We start from the raw sequence: 23,671 nt of genomic DNA on the forward strand, positions 1-23,671 counted from the left end.
AAAGACGACTATACCGAAGCATCCACAACTCAGCTGCTTTAACCGCAGCTAACACAAAACCCATACACACAAACACACTTGGGTGCTAATGCCATTTTGACGTTGCCTTCGGTTTTTACGCGCTCTTGTTTTGGAACGCCCAAATGTAGACTACACTTTAGTTGTTTCACCGCAGAACAGGGCACGCCCATAATCCATAAGTAAAGCTCAACGGTTTGTGTTTGTGTGGCGGTCGCCGGCTGTCGGTTGGCCAGATCCTGCTCCATCTCCCCATTCCTCCGGAATGCCCAGTTTGCGGTTTCGGTTCAGCCAAAACATATACAAAATCTCCCCCAAAACAAACCCAAATCACTCGTCTCTAGAAACCCAACTAAAGGGTCAAAGTTGCTTTAAACGTTTCCACGGACGGAAGCTAACGAGGCGGCTGGATGGGCCTCAACTTGCCCAAAAAAAAAAAATAGGCGTATGCTTTGTTAGCAATTTATGATTATTTTTACTCGCATTTTGTTCTTTTTTTAAACGCTATCTACTGACCCGCATTTTCGGACACACACCAGAAAAGGCTCCAATATTAAATGTGTGTTGGGGGTCAGTCCAAATATTTTCATCACAAGGAATTCTTATGTCTAACAATGATGATTATGTGCTAATCCAAAGACCATCAGCCGTCACATTAAAGCCATTAACTAGTAATAATATGCCTTTAAATTGAGGAAAACTCTTTTTAAGCCAACACAATAAATGGGTGCATTTGATTTTAGAGTACATTTATCCAATATAAATTACTTTTTAATTGAACTAAAAATGTATATATAACAATGCAAGGTAATAAAGCCATGGCTTATTATTTGGTTGTGAAACTTATAAAGTTAATTCATTTATAAGCATCACATTTAAACAAATTAAATTCAAAAGTTGACATAATTTGAACACTTAAAAATATCTCACAATACAGAATGTCAACAGAAATGGCATCTGCTATTGATTATGCCAAATAATTTTCTGATTCCAAGTTAACGGAAAGCCTTGGGTAAAAATGCTTATACATTGATTACAGATATGTGTGTGTGGCACTCCATTGCATTTTCCTGCTGGCAGGATGGCAAAATCATATTAAATGTTCAAATTGCTGGCAACAAGGATAACGACTAGGCTGCAGCTGACTTGTGGAAATCTTTGCCTTATCTTCTGTTGATATCGAAAATCCACAATTCTCATGTTAATTGGAATTCGAGTAAACACTTGCATCGTTGTGGATGTCCTCCTGCTGTAGCTGTTGACTTCCTTTAGCTCGTAACTTGTTCTTATTCCACATTTTATTCTTGCCTTCTATTTATTTTTGTTTCTTGTTAGATAAACTGTAATCAAATCCATTCAAAATTAAATGCAATGTCACCTGCTATTCTTCTTTGGATTTATCTGCTGTCCGAAAGCTTTGTGTACTTTTGTGTTGGTATTTCTTGTATTTATAATTTACAAAAATAATTTCATTATAGACGGTCATAATTTTACTTGTTATTAAAACTGTTCTGCAGTTGACACATTAACATATTTTCGTCTGACTTTTTCCTTTCATATTAATCCCACACTATCTCATTCTGCTACATGCAAGCGCAGTCCTTTCGACTGGTTGCCTTTCAGTCAACCGTTCTAAAGATAAAAAACGTTTTTATACTCATACACATTTAAAAATCTCGGTCAATAAGCATTGGGCATTGTCAGCATTCCTTAGCCTATCTGCGCTTCGTCCCATTGTAAACAAACTGTTCACAAAGCCAAACGGATACTCAAAAGTCAGCCGCGATTGCAGAAAAGTTGAAGTTGAGTATGTGGGTACACATATGTCACATTCATTCAATATTGTTAAATTTATGTAAAAATATGGTGGACGTTTATATTTTATATATATATATTACATGAAATCAAAAACTTGAATAATAATAACTATGTATCTAAGTATAAATTGCTTTAGCACAGTTGTTTTTTAATAGCATAATGTAGTGTGGAATATGAAAGTTCACAAGAAAAATATTTAAACTAGGTGCAAATTATTATAGAAGTAAAGAGTAGTCATATTTTTCCAACTTTACTTAAAAAGTATTAGTAGGGTAACGTGTTGTCTGACCTAGTTCAAAACCTCACAAAGTCTAGGGCCATCGCACGTCTCCGAAATTCGTTGTTCATCTGATGGATTTTTGTTGCTGGCGTTTCTTTTTTTGAAAGTTAACTGGCTTTGGTTTTTAAGTTTGCACACAAAGTTTGGCCTGTGTATTGGGTAGCAAGTGAAATTACTTGAAATGCATTACATGGAAAAACTTTTTTACCATCATGTTGTTCTTGTTACTGCCATTTTTGGTGTAGCCTTTAAGTCGCTTGGCCAACTATTGGCCGTCTCTGTTGTCCTGGGTCGCCTTAGTTGGCTGCCAAGTTATAGCCCACATTCCCGTTGCCCAGCCCGAGTTCCTTTTTGTTCAGTCTAGGGGATTATTGGCTAGTTTATGCAACTGCCTTTCCTGGAACGGACTGACAGCTTGGCTTGGGGCGTTATCTATCGATATGCATGCCCATGGCCTAGACTGTTCTGTGGTCAAATTTGTCCTGAGACTGCGGGCAAAGTTTTACATGCCGAATTTAATATGGTAATTATTTTCGTTGCCAAGCAGGGCGTGATCGCAGGGTTTGAAATCGATCGGTTTAAGCACAATTTATAATTGCCAGGCAATAAAAACGCAACCTAAATTATTTCTCAGAGAAATGTACCATTTAAATAATACGCTAAGTTTATAGAAAACAAATACCACATTAAGTGTAAATATTTTGAATTTTTATATATACAACTTTTTATTATAAGTTTTCCGTTGCTTCACATCGATAAGTCTAATTTAATGCGTAGAACTGTAAAGATTAACATTCTATATATCCATGGGTATTCTCTAATGTTCCTCTACCATTTTCCTTAGCCTTTGTTCTCGTAAGTCCTGTGTGAGTAGGTGGAAAGCTTTGCCGTTGTAATTGCTGTTATTACAGGTGTTTGATTGTTTGTACTAGTAGGGCTTTGATGTTGCTACAGTTTGTTTGTTGTCTTAAAGCTAAAGACTTAATGCGCTTTACTGACCGAACGCAGTACAGCTTGCACTTACTTCTGCGGAAATATATTCTGAAACTCAGCCAAACAAAAATATGTAAAAGAAAATTTGTGTGCTAGAAAATTTGCAATCTACCAGGAGGGTGAAAAGATATCATAAACATATGTATGGAAGTACTCTTTTGGTTTTATATTTTGCATTTACTTATACATACAATGTTAAATGTGAAAATGTCTTTTAGCAGTTCACAAGGTAATTGTTTATTTTGCCTACATTATAAACGGTTTCAAGTAATGTAAACTCATCGTCAGCACATTAATATAATTTTTAGGACAACTAAGACAAAGAAACGGGCCTATTTGGTTGGTTCTCGGAACTATAAAACTAATTGTAGAATGTGAAATGTCATTTTAGTATTTTGAAAATTTTTTAAATGAAGAGATAAAAACCTTTTCAGTTGACTAATCAACCCGAAGTTGTGTTTTATCAAGGACGTGCGCGTTCCTAGACATAAGCCATACATTTTTTGTAAAACTTCTTTAAACTTTCTACTCAGATTTTGTATTTTTTTCTCTGCAATTTCCTAACCTAATGGGATGTATGTCATGGTCTTAGGTGACATCTCCTTTCGCCCCAAAACCACAAAAAAAATCTCTAAAGAAACTTTTACAGAACCTTGGGAGGGATGGGTGGAGACCGCAGCTATGTCGGCCTTGGTTTTACAAAAAGAAAATAATGCATAAAGAAAATGCACGAAACGTTGTCAAATAAAATCCTGGGAAACTGCAATAAATCACGTAGCACCGCAATCATTATATCAGTATAAAGCCCTTCAAAAAGTAAGCACAAAAAGTGTCTATTTTCATTTATTAGATTGAAAAACAAACCAAACTCTTCTACTAATCTGCAAGAAATGGCAATATAATAATTTACGTTATATTTGCCGTAACAAGCGGCTCACACCTTGTAGCTATAAATATAAATTAATTGAAACCAACAGAATTGTTAATGGTAATTATAAATATGGATTAATTTTGCCATTTTGTACCTTTTTTTTGCTTGCACATTTTTTTTTAATATTTTCGAATTAAAACATTTATTTTATGCTTAATAGGTCAACTGGTATTTGCGTATATAATCAATGTAGAACACAGCCTCCATCGGATTTTGTGGCTGCCAGATGTTTATTTTGACAGATGTTTATTTTTCATTTTCGTTCAACTTGAGGCGATTTATTTTAAATTGAAGCTGTGAAACAGTAAAAATAAAGCACACATTTGGATAATAATTACATTTTGATTCAAACAAGAGATTTAAAAATGATAATAAATATCTAAATGAGAATTAAAAATTTTGTTTCGTACCTGAAATGACTTCGTTATAAATTATTAGTAACTATAAGATACAAAAATCTACTTATTACTGTTGAATTAAAAGATATTATAAATACTTGAAAAATGTCTTCCCAGTAGGCATATTTAGAGGCATTTAGGCATTTATAAAACCTTTAACCACTCAACCATTCAGATTCCCTCATCCAATCACCCCAAAATCATTTATCAATATCAGCCTCAAAACTGAGCTGGAATCGCAAATGCATGCCGATTTCACTGAATTAGGCTTCTCTGCATTGTTTTCCATTTTCACCCACACAGGATAAACCTTCTTAAGTCTATCAATCAAAAACTTGCAGATAAAGCCAAAAACGCTGAGCAAAACCATTGGATTTTCATTTCGAAAGCCATTTAAGCTGTTTTTGCTGCGCACCCACATTGCAACCAAATTGAATCATCATTTTGCACCGCATCGCCTAGTTGTGTGGGTCACGCAGTTTAAAAATGAATAACTCCGAGTGGGATTTCTCTTCTGGACTTTGGCTTGGACTGTCACGGGATTTCCGTAGTCATCTCTCGCTGGTCTCTTATCTCCATCTCCAGTGACGCGCATTAAAGACTCGTTTGTCCTGGCACTGGCGACATGGATCGATGAAGCATGGGAGAATTTGGGTTAATGGAATATAAGTGAGACAAACGAAAAGCGATTTTCTCACTCGCTTTTCGTCAATGCGATTTAAGTTGCTAGAGCTGGACTATTATCTCTGGCTGCAACCAGTTTTTATACCCTTGCAGAGGGTATTATAATTTTGGTCAAAAGTGTGCAACGCAGTGAAGGAGACATCTCCGACCATATAAAGTATATATATTCTTGATCAGGATCACCTCCTGAGTTGATATAGCCATGTCCGTCTGTCCGTCTGTCCGTCTGTCCGTCTGTCTGTCCGTCTGTCCGTCTGTCTGTTTCTACGCAAACTAGTCTCTCAGTTTTAAAGCTATCGAATTGAAACTTTGCACACACCCTTCTTTCCTTTGCACGCAGTATATAAGTCGGAACGGCCGGGATCGGCCGACTATATCCTATAGCTGCCATATAACTGAACGATCGGAAATGCCATAACTTTGGTGTTTTTAAAGTTAGGAAGTTGGGATTTTCTATGGGTTTTACATTTGGCCAATCAATTTGACGTACCAAATTTTATAAGGATCGGCCGACTATATAGTATAGCTGCCATATAACTGAACGATCGGAAATGCCACAACTTTGGTGTTTGTAAAGTTAGGAAGTTGGGATTTTCTATGTGTTTTGTATTTGGCCAATCAATTTGACGTACCAAATTTTATAAGGATCGGCCGACTATATCCTATAGCTGCCATATAACTGATTGATCGGAAATGCCATAACTTTGGTGTTTGTAAAGTTAGGAAGTTGGGATTTTCTATGGGTTTTATTTTTGGCCAATCAATCCGACCTACCAAACTTCATAAGGATCGACCGACTATATCCTATAGCTGCCATATAACTGATTGATCGGAAATGCCATAACTTTGGTGTTTTTAAAGTTACGAAGTTGGGATTTTTTATGAGTATTAAGAATGCATCATATGAATAATTTTGGAAAATATAATTTACAGAGTATTCTGCAAGGGTATATCAACTTCGGCTCCGCCCGAAGTTAGCTTTCCTTTCTTGTTCCGTAATATCTCTATATTGGGTTTCGCTTTTAGTAGCAAACTTGCCAAATGTATCTGAGCAAAGGAAGGCACGAAATCGAAGAAAAAAAAACATAGAAAAGAAAAGTTTTTTATTTGCTAGGAAAAGTCGGGCACAGCCAGTCACCGAGATTTGTTGTTGTTTACTTCATGTTTATGCTGGCCTTTTCTTTGGTCAAGCGCATTTTGCCATATTCAATTTTCCGCAAATACCCCCCCTTTGCCTAAAAACGAATAGCGAAAGTAGTTTCCAGCTGGTTTTTCTTCTTCCACTTTTTTTCCTATTTATTTGTGCCAGTTGTGCAGCAGCTGAGAAGTTGAGATGGAGGGGATCGATGGGAAATAAAAAGAGTGGGTTGGAAAAACCGGAAAGCAACAGGCGAAATGTAAGTCAAGGTGTCACTTATTGGAATAGACCTACAAATTTTAATTAATGTCATGCTGCTAATGCAAGGAAATAAAAAGACCTTGGCATTAAGCTCAAATAAATTACAGATAGTCTAGTACATAATTATAGTCCTTTTTATTTATTTCTTTCTATCCCAACTATGTACTTTTAATATAAAGTTATATATATTCATTGGGACAAAAATCTAGTCACGAGTTCACTGCCTGAATTTAAAATTCGAGATCAATTAATAAAATGGGATAATTGCTGTTTAAATGTCAAGTTACCAAGCTCGCGATTGTTCAATTCGTTTTCATGGCAACCCATTTCTCACTCTCTTTGGATTCGTAAAATCTATTGATGCCACCTTTCGCTTATTTTCCAAGCAATTCTTTTTCCCTCGGGGTTTTAGCTTTGTTTAATCAGTTGCTGAGAGAGCTTTACGCATTGTTGAACCACAGGGACTGAAGCTGGGTAAACCTTTGTACCGTTTTGTGGGTCAACTACTAAAATGACCCCTTTGGCCAAGGGCTCCCTTACTTTTTCCCATTGCAGGGCGTTCTCTTTATTCTGGCTTGATTCATCATGACGTTTGCACAAAAAGAACGTAAAAAAAATCGTTGTTTAATGTTTGCTTGAACATTCAGTTTAATTACCCAACCCCTGCCCCTATAATGCTCGTTTTTAGAACCTTTGCAATTTATTTTATGTTGAGGATTTTTTTCTGATACTCTCTGGTTCTGTGTAATTTTACTGACAGTCGTTTTGAAGTTGAACCCGCATTCTGCCGGCTCCTTTTATGTTCCTTATTATTTTATATTTTTTTCTTTGGTAGGTTTTTAATTAATTTAATGAGAAATGGAAGCTGACCAAACTAAAGGCTAAGTAAGTTATCATTACCTTTATATAATTTATTAACTACAAATTCTTTGTAGTTAAACCAAAAGATTTCCAAGTTCTAAAATGGATTGGAAGACTATACCAAATTAACTTCCATATGAGAAATATAACATTTTTCTTTCTCTATAGTCGTTTTATACAATATTTATATTTTGTAATAATTTTCGATAAATATTGTTTTACATAATTTTACATTTTAAAATGTAGCAGTCAAAGAAATGTTAATTTATAAAATAGTGGCCGAATCTGCCTGTATTTTGTGACCACAGCATTCCATGAGCTGCACACCCTCGTTGGCACACACTCCATTAAGTAAGCAGACGGACTTGATGTCGTACGCTTTTAGCCCTAACTGGCAGACGAAAATACCCTCTTAAGAAATGCAACTATGCGTGCATCTGTGTGCGTTGTAAGTGCATTAAAAATGTTGTGCAAGTTTAATCTGGGGAAGGGGAAGGGGAGAGGAAAGGGACAGAATGCTGACGACCCAAAGCGACGCCTTGCATGCCATTTCCCTGTCGTCCTTTCTCGCTTTCCATTTTTCCAGTCCATCTGCCAAAATAAATATGTTTGTGGCAGTCGTAGGGCAATCCTGCCACGCCCACACAAATGCCACTTGCCATCAGTTAGGCTGTTGGCTGTGGCATGTGCAGAAACGACTTTCAGCCATCAGAGCCACTGCAACAGTAAATGCATTACGGAAAACTGCAACAACCCAGTGCCCACTCATACCCCTCACATAAATGCAATCAAACGTTAAAAGTATTAAGTGAAGGTAGTGTCCGAGCGTTGACAAGGAAATGAAAGTACTCACAGGACTTTGAGGCCAGTTCTGCCTTCTCCTGAGATGCACATAAACACATCGGAGTTCTGGTCTGGTGTTGTGCTTCAATTTCCGGTTTTCAATTTAATTTCAATTGCGGTTATCAAATTGTTTTTTGGTTTATGCCTGCAATCGATTTTCAGGATTTAACAAGGAATGATTGTTGAGTCTTCTCTTTGGAAAAAATCTGTTAGCTTTACATATATTTAACTAATACTGGATTTAAATGAAATTGACTTTGATTTTAAAAATTAATACTTCCAAAAAAAGGTTCATGAATTGGATTACTTTTAGGACAAACTTAAAAATATAAAATTAAAACGAATTGAATACTAATCTTATGCATTTTTTCTATATTATTACAGGTCATGAACGACTTAACGAATACATATCCCACTATGAAACACTCAACTATGATCACGAGCACATCCGAGCTAGTCACAACAGAGCGCGACGATCAGTGACCAAAGATCATTATGTACATTTAAAGTTTGCATCACATGGAAGAGACTTCCATCTTAGATTAAAACGTGATTTAAATACATTTAGCAATAAGTTAGACGTGAGTATTTTTTAAATAATTTAAAAAACTTACAACTTAATGTGTACACCTTGTATTTTCAGTTTTATGATAGCAAAGGTCCCATTGATGTCTCCACGGATCATATCTATGAGGGCGTAGTGATAGGGGATCGTAATAGTTATGTATTTGGTTCCATACACAATGGGGTATTCGAGGGTAAAATTATAACGGAACGTGATGCCTATTATGTTGAACATGCCAAACATTATTTCCCCACAAATCGCACGGCGACAACACCACCAACTCCGACAACATCCTCGACGACAACGGTGGCTCCAGGGAGCACCACAAAAAATACACAACCAACGCGGCCTTTCGCCCGACGCAATAACAACAACAACAGAACTGCCGTTGATAGTAAGACAGAAAACTTCATAAAGAAAATTGCTGAATCCACAACGACGACCCAGCTCCCAGAGCATTCCGATTCGTCGTCCGCAACCGAGTCCTCGTCGTCGTCGTCAACATTCCCATCCGCATCGGAGAATTCCGAGGACGAGAAGGAGCATAATGCCGAGGACGAACTTGATTTTCACTCCATTATCTACAAGGAGTCACATGTCGAGGACGCCTACGAAAATGTGCGCGAAGGTAAGTCAAAATAAGTTCCATTTACCACCCTTCATCCTGCCACTCTTTTAAAAGTAAGTTGCCGATGCAGAAATGAAAAATACTCCCGCACATTGTTAAATGTGATTTATTTGGCGGCTGGCATCGTTGGAAGTTTTCGACTTTATTTTGTACACTTGGATTTAGCTGTACGCCCCACACAAGTCAGCCTTGAAAATGTTTGATAACATTTCGTTTCTGTTTTGACACCTGAGTTATGACAGTCGCGAGTGGCTGCTAATCATTTCAGTTCTGCTCATCTCTCCAGCTGGCTGTCAGTTTGTCAACTGGGACACTTTCGTAGGAGGGGCTGAGAATAAAAGTGGCTTGAGTTCAGAAGTTTTGAAGCTTAACAACTTGTTTATCGGAGCAGTGCGAATCTGGCTGTAGAGCTTAGCTTATGTCACGGTGGAAGCTTCTCTTAATAAGCTTAACAAAAGAAAAATAAAGTTTATGTACTAAAGTTTACCTTGATTTTAAAATCTATTTTGGAGTAATGATAAATCCTCTAGTTCTTTACAATACCTAATTGCTTTTATAAATCGTTGTCATAGTTCTACTAATATAGGTCTTTTAATTTTTAAATTTTCATTAAAAACTCTTATTTAATAGTTGCATTGCCCATTTAATTTAAAGTTCTTTAAAATAAGTTTTCTATAAGTTTTATTACAACAAGGGTTTTTCTCGTTTAATATACAGTTCTTCGTTTCCAGACAAGTCCTAATTGAAAGACAAAGTTCTCAGAATTAAGGAACAATGTTTTATAGCACAATTAGAATTGGCCGACTTAAATTTAAATGAAAACTGAGCATACCGCAGCAGTTTTCACCCGCCAATGGCGAAGGAAACTTTGATCCGTCAGCTGTGCTGACAAAGAAGAGACGGAAAAACTTTCATTCCAATGAAAACGGGCAACGTGGCAACGTTTTTCATGGTTTATGCAAAAAAGGAAAACCAGCGACTTCATTTTAAAAGCAAGCCACGCATGAAGCTCCGTATAAAGCGAAGAAAATAAGAGGAATATTCTCTCCCCGGTTCAATGGTCAATTTTTTATGCAACTCGGCAACAATGGTGCAACCAAAGAAGGTGTGCCCCCAGACTCGCACACTCGAACGTAATATCGCTGCAACAATGACACTGACAATGAAAAGTTGCAACTACAAACTGAAAAAAAGCGGATGCATCGTCGCTGTTATTGTGCAGGCAGCTCAACCTATGACGACATCAGGTTCCAGACCGTCGGCTGCTTTACACACGTGCACAGAAAACAATGTTGCAGTTCCATAACTAGAACTTTAAATGTGTTTCACTGGTTACGTTTTTGAATAAGGTTTTAATTTGTGATAAAATCAAATATCTTTTCTTTAACAAACTATTCTGATAGAAATTTTTGCAAAATATATTTCGATTAAATTCCTTGAACGAGAGAACAATAACAGGAACAAAAGTTCTACAAGTATTTTTGTTCTTGCTAATAGGTTAATTTTTAGTTTATTTAAATGTAATTTTCTTTATTAACAAAACAAACTTTCATTTCTTTCATCCATATGTTGACCAAATATTATAAACAGAATTTGTATGCAAATCCAAATTCCACCAGATAGTATTTATAAGAAGTGAAAGCGTTGTGGTCTTAGATTACATATATACTCTACATTACATATACTACTATATGTATAAATCGATTTATTTTCTTTTTGTGTACACACATTTTCCCACAGCTAGGGCTACAACAATGGGCGGCGGCCACGCCCATAAAAAGATGTCGCTGCTGTTGTTGCAACAAAAGAAGTAGAATCTAATGCATACCTAAACAACTGAAATGGGAGCAACGTTGGGTATTTTGTTGAGTACACGGGGAGCGCTTTGTTGGCCAACTTTTTTGACAATCTACCCATTGTTGTTGCTCGCAAAAATTGTATGCAATTTGGCATTCCCACAAAAAACATACACGTGCACACATGCACCCAGAAAATCATGAACAACACTTGACAAAACTATTGTCATGGGCGCATTTAGCTTGGTTGCAAGTTTATCTGTGCGTTTGGGGGCGTGTCGTAATTACTTTAATGAGCTCACACAAAAGCCATTTACATGCCCATGCCCACCTGTCAGTTTGAATGGTGGAATTTGTTGTCGCCCTTGCACATTTTGATTGATATAAAGTACAAATTCCGACTTAAACACCGAAATTTACATTCCATTTTATTAATTCGCTGCACTTCATTTAGTTTAGTTTGGGTGAGGACATTGAAGACATTTAATTAGTTTACATTTGAAATTCCCCTATAATTTTGGATTGCAAAAGCAATTATGCTAATTAAAACTGTATCTCAATCAGTTTAAAGTGGGTTTGGATTTAAATCTCCCACACTTAGGGATAATAATCTTTCTTTACATTTAATTCCCTACTTTGTTATATATATCAATCATGTAATAGGTTTTAAAGGCAATTAGTTAATTGGTTGCTCACAACTTGTTAATTCAATTCATTCTATGTAAGTATAAGTAGGTGATTTAATTCCTATAAAATTTCAACTTTTGCTGACTGCGTTTCAATTATAGCATTTTTCACAAACCAAAAACTCTTAACTGTTTGAGTGACTCAATTCCCTACTTTTAAATGGGCCAATTAAATGGCCACAGTTGCCATGACAAACTTGGGAAGTAAAGTAGCAGTGTCAAAGGGTTCATATGGCTGTCATTGGTCACTTAGTCGTGGGTGCGTTACATAAACTTTAATTTGTGAAAAGTGCAAAACGGTCTTCGTTGCCACTCGCATTTCTCTTACTCATTTTCTATTTATGAGTTTTTGCTGCTCCGGTTCACAGTTACCCACATTTTTCGCATGGTTTTCCCCTTTTACTCCTTGGTTGTCCAACTTTATTAGCTTCGGTAAGAACGCAACTGTGTCGCGAGGTGTTTATACTTCCGAAGTTATCAGGATTTTCTACCCCAACTGCCAGCCAAGCTCACCCTCTCCACCACGCTTTTAATGCCATTTTAGCAGCATATTAACTTTTGTAGTGGAAATGAGCAGTCGTCGACGGACCCTAGATTACATTGTTGGTGTGTATACACTCATTCATCCATTTGGAGGGTGGCAGCGACAAGGGGTGCGTTAAGTGCGTGTTAAAACCGACCAAGCGGCGCACGCACATTGCTTATCCGCCCCTACAACCCCCCACCCGCTACTCCCTGCTAACCCATTTATGGCCCCTACCACACTGTCGCACTCACTTGCAAGCAGCCAAGTAACGAAGCGTGAGCCCGGCGACCCCCTGAAGCAGCCAAGGGGTTAACATACGCCACAACACAAGTACTTAATTACACTGGCCAGAAATTATCAGAACGCTTTCGACATTAGCTAAGAATTTTCAAAATTGATAAATACCTAATTTCAGATTTCTCAAACAATTCTACTTTTATTTTAAATATATACAAATAATAAACTTTTTTTATATAACACTTATTAAGATCTTGATAATCTTCAACTAATGAAAGTGGTTTCTAAAATATTTTGGGTCATAACGGCTTATAAATATTTATGTAAGAAATTTTTAAATTCTTTAAAAAGAACCAAAGAAAATTAAAAAAAGGGATAATTAGAAAATTATTAATTAAAGTATTTTTAATTAATTTAATTTTTAATAATCTCTATGCACCCTTTTTTCTCAGTGCACGCAAGTGCAATGAGTTCTTGAACGCTGCCTTAGCTGCTGTTGCCTGGAAATCACATTTTATACACAATGTTGTAATATAATTTTTGCACAGCAAAACAGAGCAACTCAAGTGGCACATTGTTTGCTGGCGTCACTGTTGCTCACTCCCACTCCCCGCCCTTTTTCCGGTTATCCTTCGGGCCCTCGAGTGCATTGACCATGCCTGTGGGAACTTTATGTGCAGTTGCTGCAACTGCCATAAATGCAATGCGGCTCACAATTATTTACGACTATTTGATTGCACTTGGTAACACTATGCAAATTTATAGAAAAATCCCTCTCGCACAACAGCTGCCCCGTTCTCGTTCTCCGTCCATTCCTTTTAGGCCCATTAACTTTTGCTGAAGCGTGAACTCATTGGCGCAAAAATGTCAATGACACGCAGATGTTTTAAACTCAATTAATTTTTAATTGTAAAAAACGGTTTACAACAAATAAGACTAATTGTTGCGGTGCATTGTTTAAACTTAAATAAATTGGATTTTCCATTTCATGTTTAACTAGCTGCGTCGTGATTTATTCATTTTTGTTAAATAATCCATTCAAAAAACCAATAACGCCTAAAGGCTAAAATCGAATTTATTGTGAAATTATAATGCGAGTTTGTTTTCATTTCTATTATGATTATTTATAAAGAATTAAAAAATAGTCCAGTGATTCTGAATAACAATTCTGCGAATTCTTCGTACGAAAACTGGCGTCATCGCCTGAGTAATTGATTTAAATTTTCTCCACCGTTGTGCTGCTTGCTATCGTGTTATGAATATGTATCAGTCAACGATGCATGAAATAAGCAGCCAAAAATACATAAATACAGGATTTACGCCGCGTTTCGATAACGATGATGCCGCGGGGCAATGTTGACGTTGGCATAACATACAATAATTTCCGGTATTTGATAGCAGCAACAACAGCCGTGGAAGGGAGGCGCCCTATGCTGTAGAATGGAGTTTGCAATTGTAAACAAACAAATTTCATGCTAGGTTGCACAAGAAAGTTCACCCGCTTGTCGTTACACTCCCCAAACATAGTTCTTTCGATAAGGGAGCAATGTGAAAAATTCACAAAAAAAAAGTGCCCAAATTGACATGCGACAGTCATGGCCGGAAGTACGTTTTTTTCCCTGCACTCCTCATATTCTTTCGTTATAGTTTCTTTTTGATACTCTGGGATTGTGAAATGCTAAAGAATATTTATACAAATATTTCTGAACGGTGTTCCCCAATATGATAATAATGGGGATCGAAGCTGCGCTTTCAAAATCCTTTTTAATGTTATTCCAAATTTAAAAACAATAATACGATAAAGATATATAAAAAAAAGGGTAGTTGGTAGCCTTTAAAGTCAACTAGTGATTCTGAAGTTTGGTACTTTTATTTTTTTTTATCAATTCGGATTGAAATCAGACTGTGGCACTGAAGCCAAGCGACGGCCATGTTAATTGGCAACGCTGCCGGCTGAAGTGGCTATGAAAAGGGGTTGTGAGAGGGCACAGATATTGAAATCAAATGCGTTTGAGCACAATGGCCTCGCCCTGTGGTGGTGGTGGTAGTAGTGGTATTGGTCGTGTGTTGTGTGTGTGTGTTGGTGGAGTGGGGTGATGACCCCCATCGGCTCTGCCCAGCTGCGGTTGGATGAATCCATTTTGCATGCGTGGCGACATGTGTCAACTTCTATTAAGTTACCGTTGGTCATTCAACCCGCGGTCACAGACAGTCTCCCGCAATTTTTCTGACTCTGCGGTCAGCAGTTATTTGTTAGGGGGTGTTGCCGCTGCGGAATATTCATAAAGTGCCTTATTTCTGCACTAGGCTTGTCAAGTTGGTTTAGATTGGTTTGATAAACCACAGCAGTCTTGATTTGAACTAATAAACTAGGGTTTGGCCGAAGGGAAAATTATTTTCTGTAGTATTAAATAATAAATCATTTCTTTTAATATTATTTTAATAACTACATGTCATACACATCATACTATAAATCGAGTTTAACCAATACCTTCAATTCCTAAAAATAAGATATTGATATGTATTTCAACTTTTTAGAACTTTTTAGAACTTTTACAACAGGCAAGTCGAATGGAAACGACCGATTATCAACCTTCCTTTTAAGATAAGTAGCCTGATGGCAAATTCTGATTAATCAGCTTCCTTTTGTCTGCCACATGCAAACCCCCTTATAATTTAACCATAATAGTACCCTTTCTACTCAATTGGCAATGGAATGTGCACCGAACATTTCCAATCAAATACGAATCCGAACATGCAAATCAGCATGTTGGCAATCGCAGTCAGTTTCCTGTCTATTACATGGAAAGGGCAACAACTGAACTGGAAGAGCTAATTACAAACCAGTTCGCCAGAAATGGGTCATCTGCATCGTTAGCTCGTCGAATCGGCTGCTTCTGAATCTCAATTCAAATCTGACCGCATAATTACAATGGAAAAGTCAACAAAAATCAAGTGCACACAGACACAGAAAGTGCAATTAGAAGTGACAAATTACAAATGGCAACAAAAACTAAAAGTACAATCTGGCAGATGAACATGCATATGTTATGTTTTTGTTGTTTACACAATGCATATTAAATTTCAGAAAACTGTTTTAATTATTTTCATACTTCAGAAGCGTTATGTTTGAGTCCTTCATCGACCCTCTTTTTATTATTTTTTTGTTTCATACTTTTTTAGCTGACATGAGAAAAATTTGTATTCCGCAAACTTTTTTTTATGTCAGTTGTCTGGAAATAGTTGTTTGCCAACCGCACAACAATTGCATTTGATAGAGAGGAGCTCCCCGCACCGTCGGTATGGAAATTGCGGTTAATTGAATTCACTGAACAGGGTTCAGAGTCAGCTGCTGCTGCCGTTGACCGCTGGCCCATCTGTATGGTGTATTCTACCCCCCGACCACCGTCGCCATATGTGAAAATTAATTGAAGTTTTGCAGTTTTATGGGGCTTCGTAGCGCTGACCAACGCAGAACAGCGACAACGACAACGAACGATAACCAAAATCTCGCATGACTAACTTTTTATGCTCGCTCACCCCCAACTATGCGTTACTTTTTATGAGCACTCCGAACTGTTTTTATGAGCACCACCTCAGAAATGACAATGTCCACAGTGTTTATTATTTTTACGCTTTACTTTTAATTGACATTTGTCCAAGGATAATGAATCGCTGATATTCAACATGCCAACTTTTCACATTTTATGTTTGGTTGAGCTCACGTCTTTTGTTTTTATCCTTTAACACGGAATGAGTTTTATATTCATTGTCAGCTAAGGGGAATTATTTCGAGTGAATGGGAAAAAACTTGAACAAATATTATCTTTATGTAGACCACATGGGAAAAATATATTTGCTTAATTTCTTTCCTATAAAAACAGATAATAATTTCTTTCAGACTAAAGAAACAAAATCTTAACCTTAAAGAAAATTATTATTTATCAATTGAATTAAAAACCCTGACAATTAGCTAGCAGTGCATTTACTTAGGGAAGCTTTATTTATAGGGCGTTTTATGATATTGTTAATGTTTCATTTTTCTCCCATTCTGTAACCTCTTACGAATATATTCCCTGATGTTATGTTCCGTTCCACGCTGTTGCCCTCGACTCCGCATAGTCATCCTTTGAGCTCCAGATTTATCCATAATGTCGCTTTTGTGGACCCGTTTCCCCTTTCTGAATGCTTCTCTACGTGATGTCTTCTTGTGATACACTTCGTTTGGTTTTGTTACCCGTACCCCCTTTCTTTGATGTTTTTCCAGTTGTGTTTGTTGCTGCTCAGTCTGTGTGGCGTGAAAATTTAAATTAGATTTGAAAATTTAATAAATGTTTTGGGCAAATGAAAATGTGCCATAAGCAACGCACGTCGCAACACCTTGCCCTCACACCTGGTCTCTCACCTTCAACCTTCAACCGGATGGCAGTGCATTTCAGAGCAGAGAGCGTGAAAACATTTCGCAACATTTAAGTCGCTTTTAATGGCTTTTTTGTCTAGCTGGCTGTTCGGCCCCCCGCATCATCATCATCACACGGCAAACACACACCTGACGAAGCTCCACAGCCATGACATTGTGTTTGCCACTTCAACTGGGATCGCTTTTATTTTTCAGCAGTTATTCGGGATGGGGTTGCAACTAGATTGCACATTTGTGTTGCATGCCACTTTGATTGCCTTGCCGAAATGCAACATGTCTGCGAATTGGGTTGTTATTGCGGATATATCACCATCAAGCAATCTGTCATCATAATAGTCCAATATGGGTATGGAATGATGAGGGATTGCATCTTCCACTCCATTTAATGTAGCCATCAGGAACAGTGACATTTTGACGTAAACAAGGAATTACGTTTTTATTTTTTTACTGGGCATCAACAACATGATTGAAATAGTGTGAGATTATTTGAATATATTTTTTTTGGCTTTGATTTTAATATATTGGAAGCTATCCCCGTGACTGAATAATTCATTTCGTATATAAAATTCTTTCTGGTAGTTATAGTTTCTATTCGTATGGCTTTTTTCTACTTTCCATTTCTGATTATTAACCAAATATTTGGTATACAATATCACTTGCAAGCATAAATAGCAGGGTCTCAACCGCGACAATTAGCATAGTGTGCAGTTTTCAGCAACCAGCTAAACAAATACAAAATAATAGACGGAAATTAAATTTATGGTCATCATAATTTCAATGCTCTGTCTGTCCATCAATTTTATCCTAAGCAGGTAGACACTGCAATCTAAAAATATTTTAAGCTTTAGCGATGTTAGACCATGCGAAAATGCATCCGTCATATAAATGATCAAAGGAAAAGGGTTTTTGGGGAAAAAGAAACAGATATAATTATTTTTCCCTCGACTCTAAAAAACTTTGTGTTTGGAAATAGACGTTGTTTATTTTTTAAAATATAAATATTGTTAATTGTTAAAAATGTATTATATTTACTATATTCTTTACCAATGATTATTTTGCAATTAAATCGCATAGCTTAAAACGTAAAAGCTGCCCCATAGACCCTTTATAATTGCAGATCTAAAAGTACGAAGTAGCAATAGCAAAACCGCATCATACGAACATATCAGGACGAAATGAAACGGTGCAACGATTTTATTGACGGAATGGAACGGAATGGGATGATCCGGAATGGGGGATTCAGTGTGGATGTTGAACAATTCAATTTACCACAAACTCGTTATTTTGGGGAATCCGGTCAGGGCCCCATGAATCGTTGCCCGTAACCCCATGCCCGTATCCGCATCTCCGGCACCTGGTCTGCGGACAGCGCTCAAACCAATAATTGTTGCCGACGGGTGTGTGTGGACCGTACACCGTACACCGAGTGCAGGGTGCAAAATGTATTTAAAATCTGTCGCCGTCATCAACGAAATGGGGACATTTTCTGGTTTTTGGGGGGCCTGGTGGGCTCACCACTCTGCGAATTTCTCAAATATTTATGCAAATGTTTGGCTGCAGTGCTGTTGCCACTCTTATCCAAACTGTCCAGGTGACAGCAGCACAGTGGAGATGCGTTGGAGTGGAGTCAGAAAGAGTTCAAGGTTTTGGGTGTGAGACGTTCGTGATTCTGTCCGAGAAATATTAAATTAATCGTTGCGGTTGACTCTGCATCCGAGGCTCTTTCTGTGGAAATTTAAAACAGAATAAATTCTTCTTAAAGAACTAAAGAAACTTATTTAATGTTGAGTAAGTAATCTAACACTTTAAAATGAACAGTATTTGCATTTTTTTTTTTGCTTTTGCAATCGCAAATATAAATATTTAATTTTATATTAAAAAAAAATACTCGTAAAATGTTTTTAAAAAAACAAGCTGGATTAACCATAGTACAAAAAATCTCACCCAAAACTTTCACAATCAAGAGTTAAACAGAAGTTTATAATGTCAGGGGGCCGCATGGCGTATGCGTAATGTGGCCAAATGGATTTTAGCAAGCTTACATAACTCAGCCAGTGGGCGAAAATGTGGGACTAGGGCATACACACACTTGTATACATATGCCACATGATAAACATCAGATAGAAGGAGAAGAAGCTGCTAGTTTTAGCCAATGTCTTGAAGCATAATTCGTGTGGAATCCGGCAACAATGAATGCCTGCAGTTGATGGTCCTTGCAACAGCTGCAATAGCAGACGAAATTTAAACAATTTTAAAATTTACACACACAACACACATGCCGCCGCCCTGTTCACCAAGGACATTGCTCTCTACCAAACTTCAAAATATGCATAAATCTTGTGTTGAAAATGTATATTTACATTTTGCTCGTGCTATTTAACAACATTTGGTCAGCACGACCAGGCCAGGCGCTCTATAGGGCTTCCACTGCATTGTGCCCCCTCTTTAGTTTCTGCGGCTTCCGAAAGTTTTGCGTTCTAACACTTTGCACTTGTCCACTGCGTTTTGGGATGATGTTGCCGGAGCTTCTGCTGCTACAAGTTGTTTGTTTTATTACAAGTGCCAAATAATTTAACTGCTAAAATATTAAATTTCCCTTTGAATGGTCGCCAGTGTGCATGTGTGGGGCCATGTACGCTGTCTGCAGCCGTTTGCTGTTGTCGTAAATTTGTTAGTGACCAACCGCCTTGGGAGCCCAGTGTCAGTTCAATGGGCCATTTGGGGAATCTGTTTGTCCGTACACGGACTTATATAAATACGCACATGGTTGAGTTTAATTAAAATGGACATTAGGATGGGCCGGAGCCGGGCCAAATATGCGTGCGCAAACAAATATATATAAAAATATTTAATTTGATCAACGGACAGAATAAGCAAATACTGTAGTGCCATCCCAAATGCAGTCATTTCCTTCAATAGGCTCTAATTAACATGTCTTTCATATTCAGTCTCCGGGTTGTGGCAAATCTGAGGCTAAGGATGCGCAGCAAGGACATCCTTAGTTCGGCACCAGTAGGAAGGGTAAACGGGCAATGAACACTTCATTTAGCAAGTTTAAATTGAAGTGAAAATTGCGGTTGGTCGGAAGTCCAATGACACTACGAATACACTTGAAAAAATGTTTAATGAACTATAATATGCTTCAACATTATGTTAAATTATTTTATTTTTTGTTTTAAAATAGATGGTAAAATAAATTATACGCGGTAGGGTTGTTGTGGCTTCTCCCATTAAAAAAATCATATATTGATTTCATTTTTTTTATTTCTTTACACATTTCTTTACAATTAAAAAATATATAAAAATTAATTGTTTACTTATATACCTATTTATAAATTCGTTTTTGCATAATTCTTGATAATTTAGTATATGAGTCGATGAAGCGTTGGTTTTTTTTTGCCAAGTGTACAAATCCTCCTAGCACTAACCTGTAACGACAAAAGCAACATCAACCATCGATTATGGTAGGCAACCTCTCAAACCAGACTGTCAAGCAGGATATAAAGGAAATCTGAAAGAGACGGGGATTGTTAGTCGCCCGCTGGCTGTCATGCGGTCTTTTTTAAGTGCTTTACGGGTTATTTTCGGGACATTGGTGGGCGGCATTTCCGAAGGGTGTCAGGCACTTGATAATGACGATGACAACGACAACGACAACGGCAACTCTGTTGTCATAGGCGACTGTAACTGCTGCCGAACACACAAACACGGCCTCATGTGCCCTGTGGTCTTGCCTCTTGAGCGTTCCAATTGAATTTAAAACAAGTTCAACATTTTTCGCACTGGTCTAAACGTCACTGAGTGTTTTTGACTTTGTGTGTAATACTCAACGAACATCCAGGGTAGCATGAGTATTTTATTTTTCATTCAGGCATATCATAGATCAAGGTTTAAAAGAAAACTATGTACCTATCGCAGTTTTTCATTTCATGAAAAGTTAAGAAATGTTAAATCAATCTTAAACAAGATCTTTTAAAACACAATAAGTATTTTCTCTCTAAAAGGTTTATTCCTTTTATGATTGTAAATGTAATAAGTTTAATCAGGTTTATAAAGAAATGCATTTTCTTTAAGGCATGAATGTGTTGAACCACCACACCTCATAAACTTAACACCTCCCACAAAGTTAACAACATGACAAAGAGCATAATACACTTCTTAATAGTGGATTACGTCGTAGAACCTATAGACGGTCCTTAACCACAGCCATAAACCACTTTTATCATGGCCCAGCACAAAGATTCTCACTTCACATTGACCGTACACCGCCCACCCATCTTTTCTGTCCATCTTTATTTCGACTGCCCGACTTGGCAACTCCTCTTTTTGGCCAAATGGGCAGGAAACTCCTTTCTGTTTATATGTCGTCTCCCTCTGGCAAAAGCCAATGCCGAAATTCCAACCCAACCGGGCAAGTAAATATTTCCAGTTCTTGGCCACAAATGCAATTGGGCTTGATGATATTTGTTGCTTCCGTTTTGGTTTGCAGCTGAGGAAATGAAGCTTATACAGTTACTTGGCTCTGTATACTGTGGACTTAAAGCAAGCTACAAAAGTTAAGCCCAGAGTAAATTAAAAATATTATTTTGTGTCAGATCGTAATCGTCACTTTTCACAATAAATGAAAATAACATAAATATATTATATAAATATTATTGGTGTTGCAGATTTTTAAAAAATAATGTAAGTATTGTTCTGGTGATTTAAAGTTTATTTTTAGTATTTTATAATAATATTCAAAATCAAAAAATCTAAACTGCCAAAAAAGAGAACCCATATTTTTGTGCGGTAGACAACTTTATTTTCCACTTGACTTTGCACAACACTCTATTTTGTCAATCACTATCAGTTAGGCCATAAGTTCCATACGTCCTAACCAGTTTCTGCGGCCCTCTTCTGCCACCTGTCTTTACATTGATATATAAGTGTGGAGGTGCGTGGGTTTTCGAATACACAACCGCATAAGGGTCTCCATTTATTTTATGGCCGAGCTGCATGGACTGAAAATTCCCAAACAATTTGGTGTGCACTTCACCTCCCCACAGACACAGACCTTGCACATATGGTGGTGCATACATTCTCCGGATTGTGTGGTTCCAATAACCCCACATTGAGCATTCTCGGCTGTCTTATCAGTGCCAGTCTTGGGCTCAGGGCTCCGAGCATAGTTTAGTTTAAAATTCCGGCCCGTATTCAAGCGAAGTCTCCTTCACCATGTGCACTCTTGTGTGTATGGCAGTGTGTTCGGTGTCAGTCGGTTGTCCCCAGTGGAAGTTTGGGCTTTGTGTGACAAGTCGACATATTTCTCTTGGTTTTTGGGGGACCCAGGCTTGTTGATATTGCACTTTGCCTTGCATGCAAAACGCTGCCTACAAGGAGCAGCAGCTGCACAGGCAAAGGAGCAGGTCAAAAGCCAAAACAGTTGCACTGCCGAATGAACTTTTCTAATTCCATGAGTAGAGCAGAGCCACTAACCACCTCTCACATCCCTCATCCACAGGAGCAATCATGCCGACCGAGTCCTGTGGCTCTTTTCCATTTGCCTGGCAGGGGAAATTATTCCGTCGTTAATTAGTGCCCGATACAGAGACGAGCCCATACATTTGGCTTATTTCTAGCCCATTTGGAGGCAGGCGACAGAGCTCTGTAGTTTAGGAATTTTTTCTTTTTCATTTGCCCCAAAGTCATTCCGTTAGCCATCATCATCATCATCGGCATTCTCATCGGCATCATCGTCCTTGTCATCGGCCGCCTTCAGTTTGCACTTGACCACAAATTGCTTGGCTACAGTTTGCTTTTGCCTTCTAACTAAGCTTTTGTCGTTCGACTTCAACATCCATTCGCACAGAAGAAAATTTTGTTTATCTTTTGCTGGCACTTCAGCTGAGCTGAGTGCAAAGTTACGGATGGTCGAGGGTGGAGATGCGAATTCGAATGCGAATGTGAATGCCAAGTGGGGTCCTAACAGCTGCGACAATTAGACTTCTACCTGCCATTCAGTCCTTCGTCTGCCATTCGTAAGCTCTGCATTGAATAACTTGATTTGAGCTGATTGTGACAATTTGTGAGTTTCTCAATACAAAATCAATCAAGATTTGTTGCCAAAAGCGAGCTAATAATTGAAAGAAATTAATTTATTTCCTATTGTTATAAAAACGATTTCCATTGAATCATTTGAATATTTTCTTATAAACAAAATGAAAACGTTTAAGTTATTCTCTTTAAACGACAAGTCTTAGTTTAAACAAATTGGCTAACCAAAAACTGGAGATATAAAATATGTCATAAATTTAATTAGACATAAAGTTTAGATTATTAATTAATTGTTCTTAAATAAAATGATAAACTGAACTTAAAGTGTTACGACATATTTTTAGAGGTAAACGAAATCTTTAATTCTTTGAAACCTTCTTTTCTTAATAAGCTAACATAAATAATTTATTCTTTTCGACCACCAAACTGTTGCCATAAAAAGACCCAAAAGTTCCGAGTCACCGACATATGTAGAATCCATGCATAGAACCACATGCATATGTATCACTATTTTGATCAATGTATTTAATATTAATGTGTTCTTGCAAGGCAAGA

The 23,671-nt window shown here is 37.4% G+C and overlaps 1 protein-coding gene across 4 annotated transcripts in view; it reads left to right on the forward strand.

Moving 5' to 3' along the window:
- The window catches only part of LOC108051878 (disintegrin and metalloproteinase domain-containing protein 10), an 86,633-nt gene that overhangs the window by 49,913 nt on the left and 13,049 nt on the right, over positions 1 to 23,671 (forward strand). For all 4 annotated transcript variants that reach the window (XM_017134143.2, XM_017134139.2, XM_017134142.2 and 1 more), the window contains exons 4-5: positions 8,610 to 8,806; positions 8,869 to 9,418. In XM_017134143.2, the coding sequence (XP_016989632.1) occupies positions 8,610 to 8,806; positions 8,869 to 9,418 (747 nt within the window). The remainder of the gene's footprint in view (positions 1 to 8,609; positions 8,807 to 8,868; positions 9,419 to 23,671) is intronic.

The sequence above is a fragment of the Drosophila rhopaloa genome, unplaced genomic scaffold (genome assembly GCF_018152115.1).
Source record: "Drosophila rhopaloa isolate 14029-0021.01 unplaced genomic scaffold, ASM1815211v1 contig_2, whole genome shotgun sequence".
Lineage (NCBI taxonomy): Eukaryota > Metazoa > Arthropoda > Insecta > Diptera > Drosophilidae > Drosophila > Drosophila rhopaloa.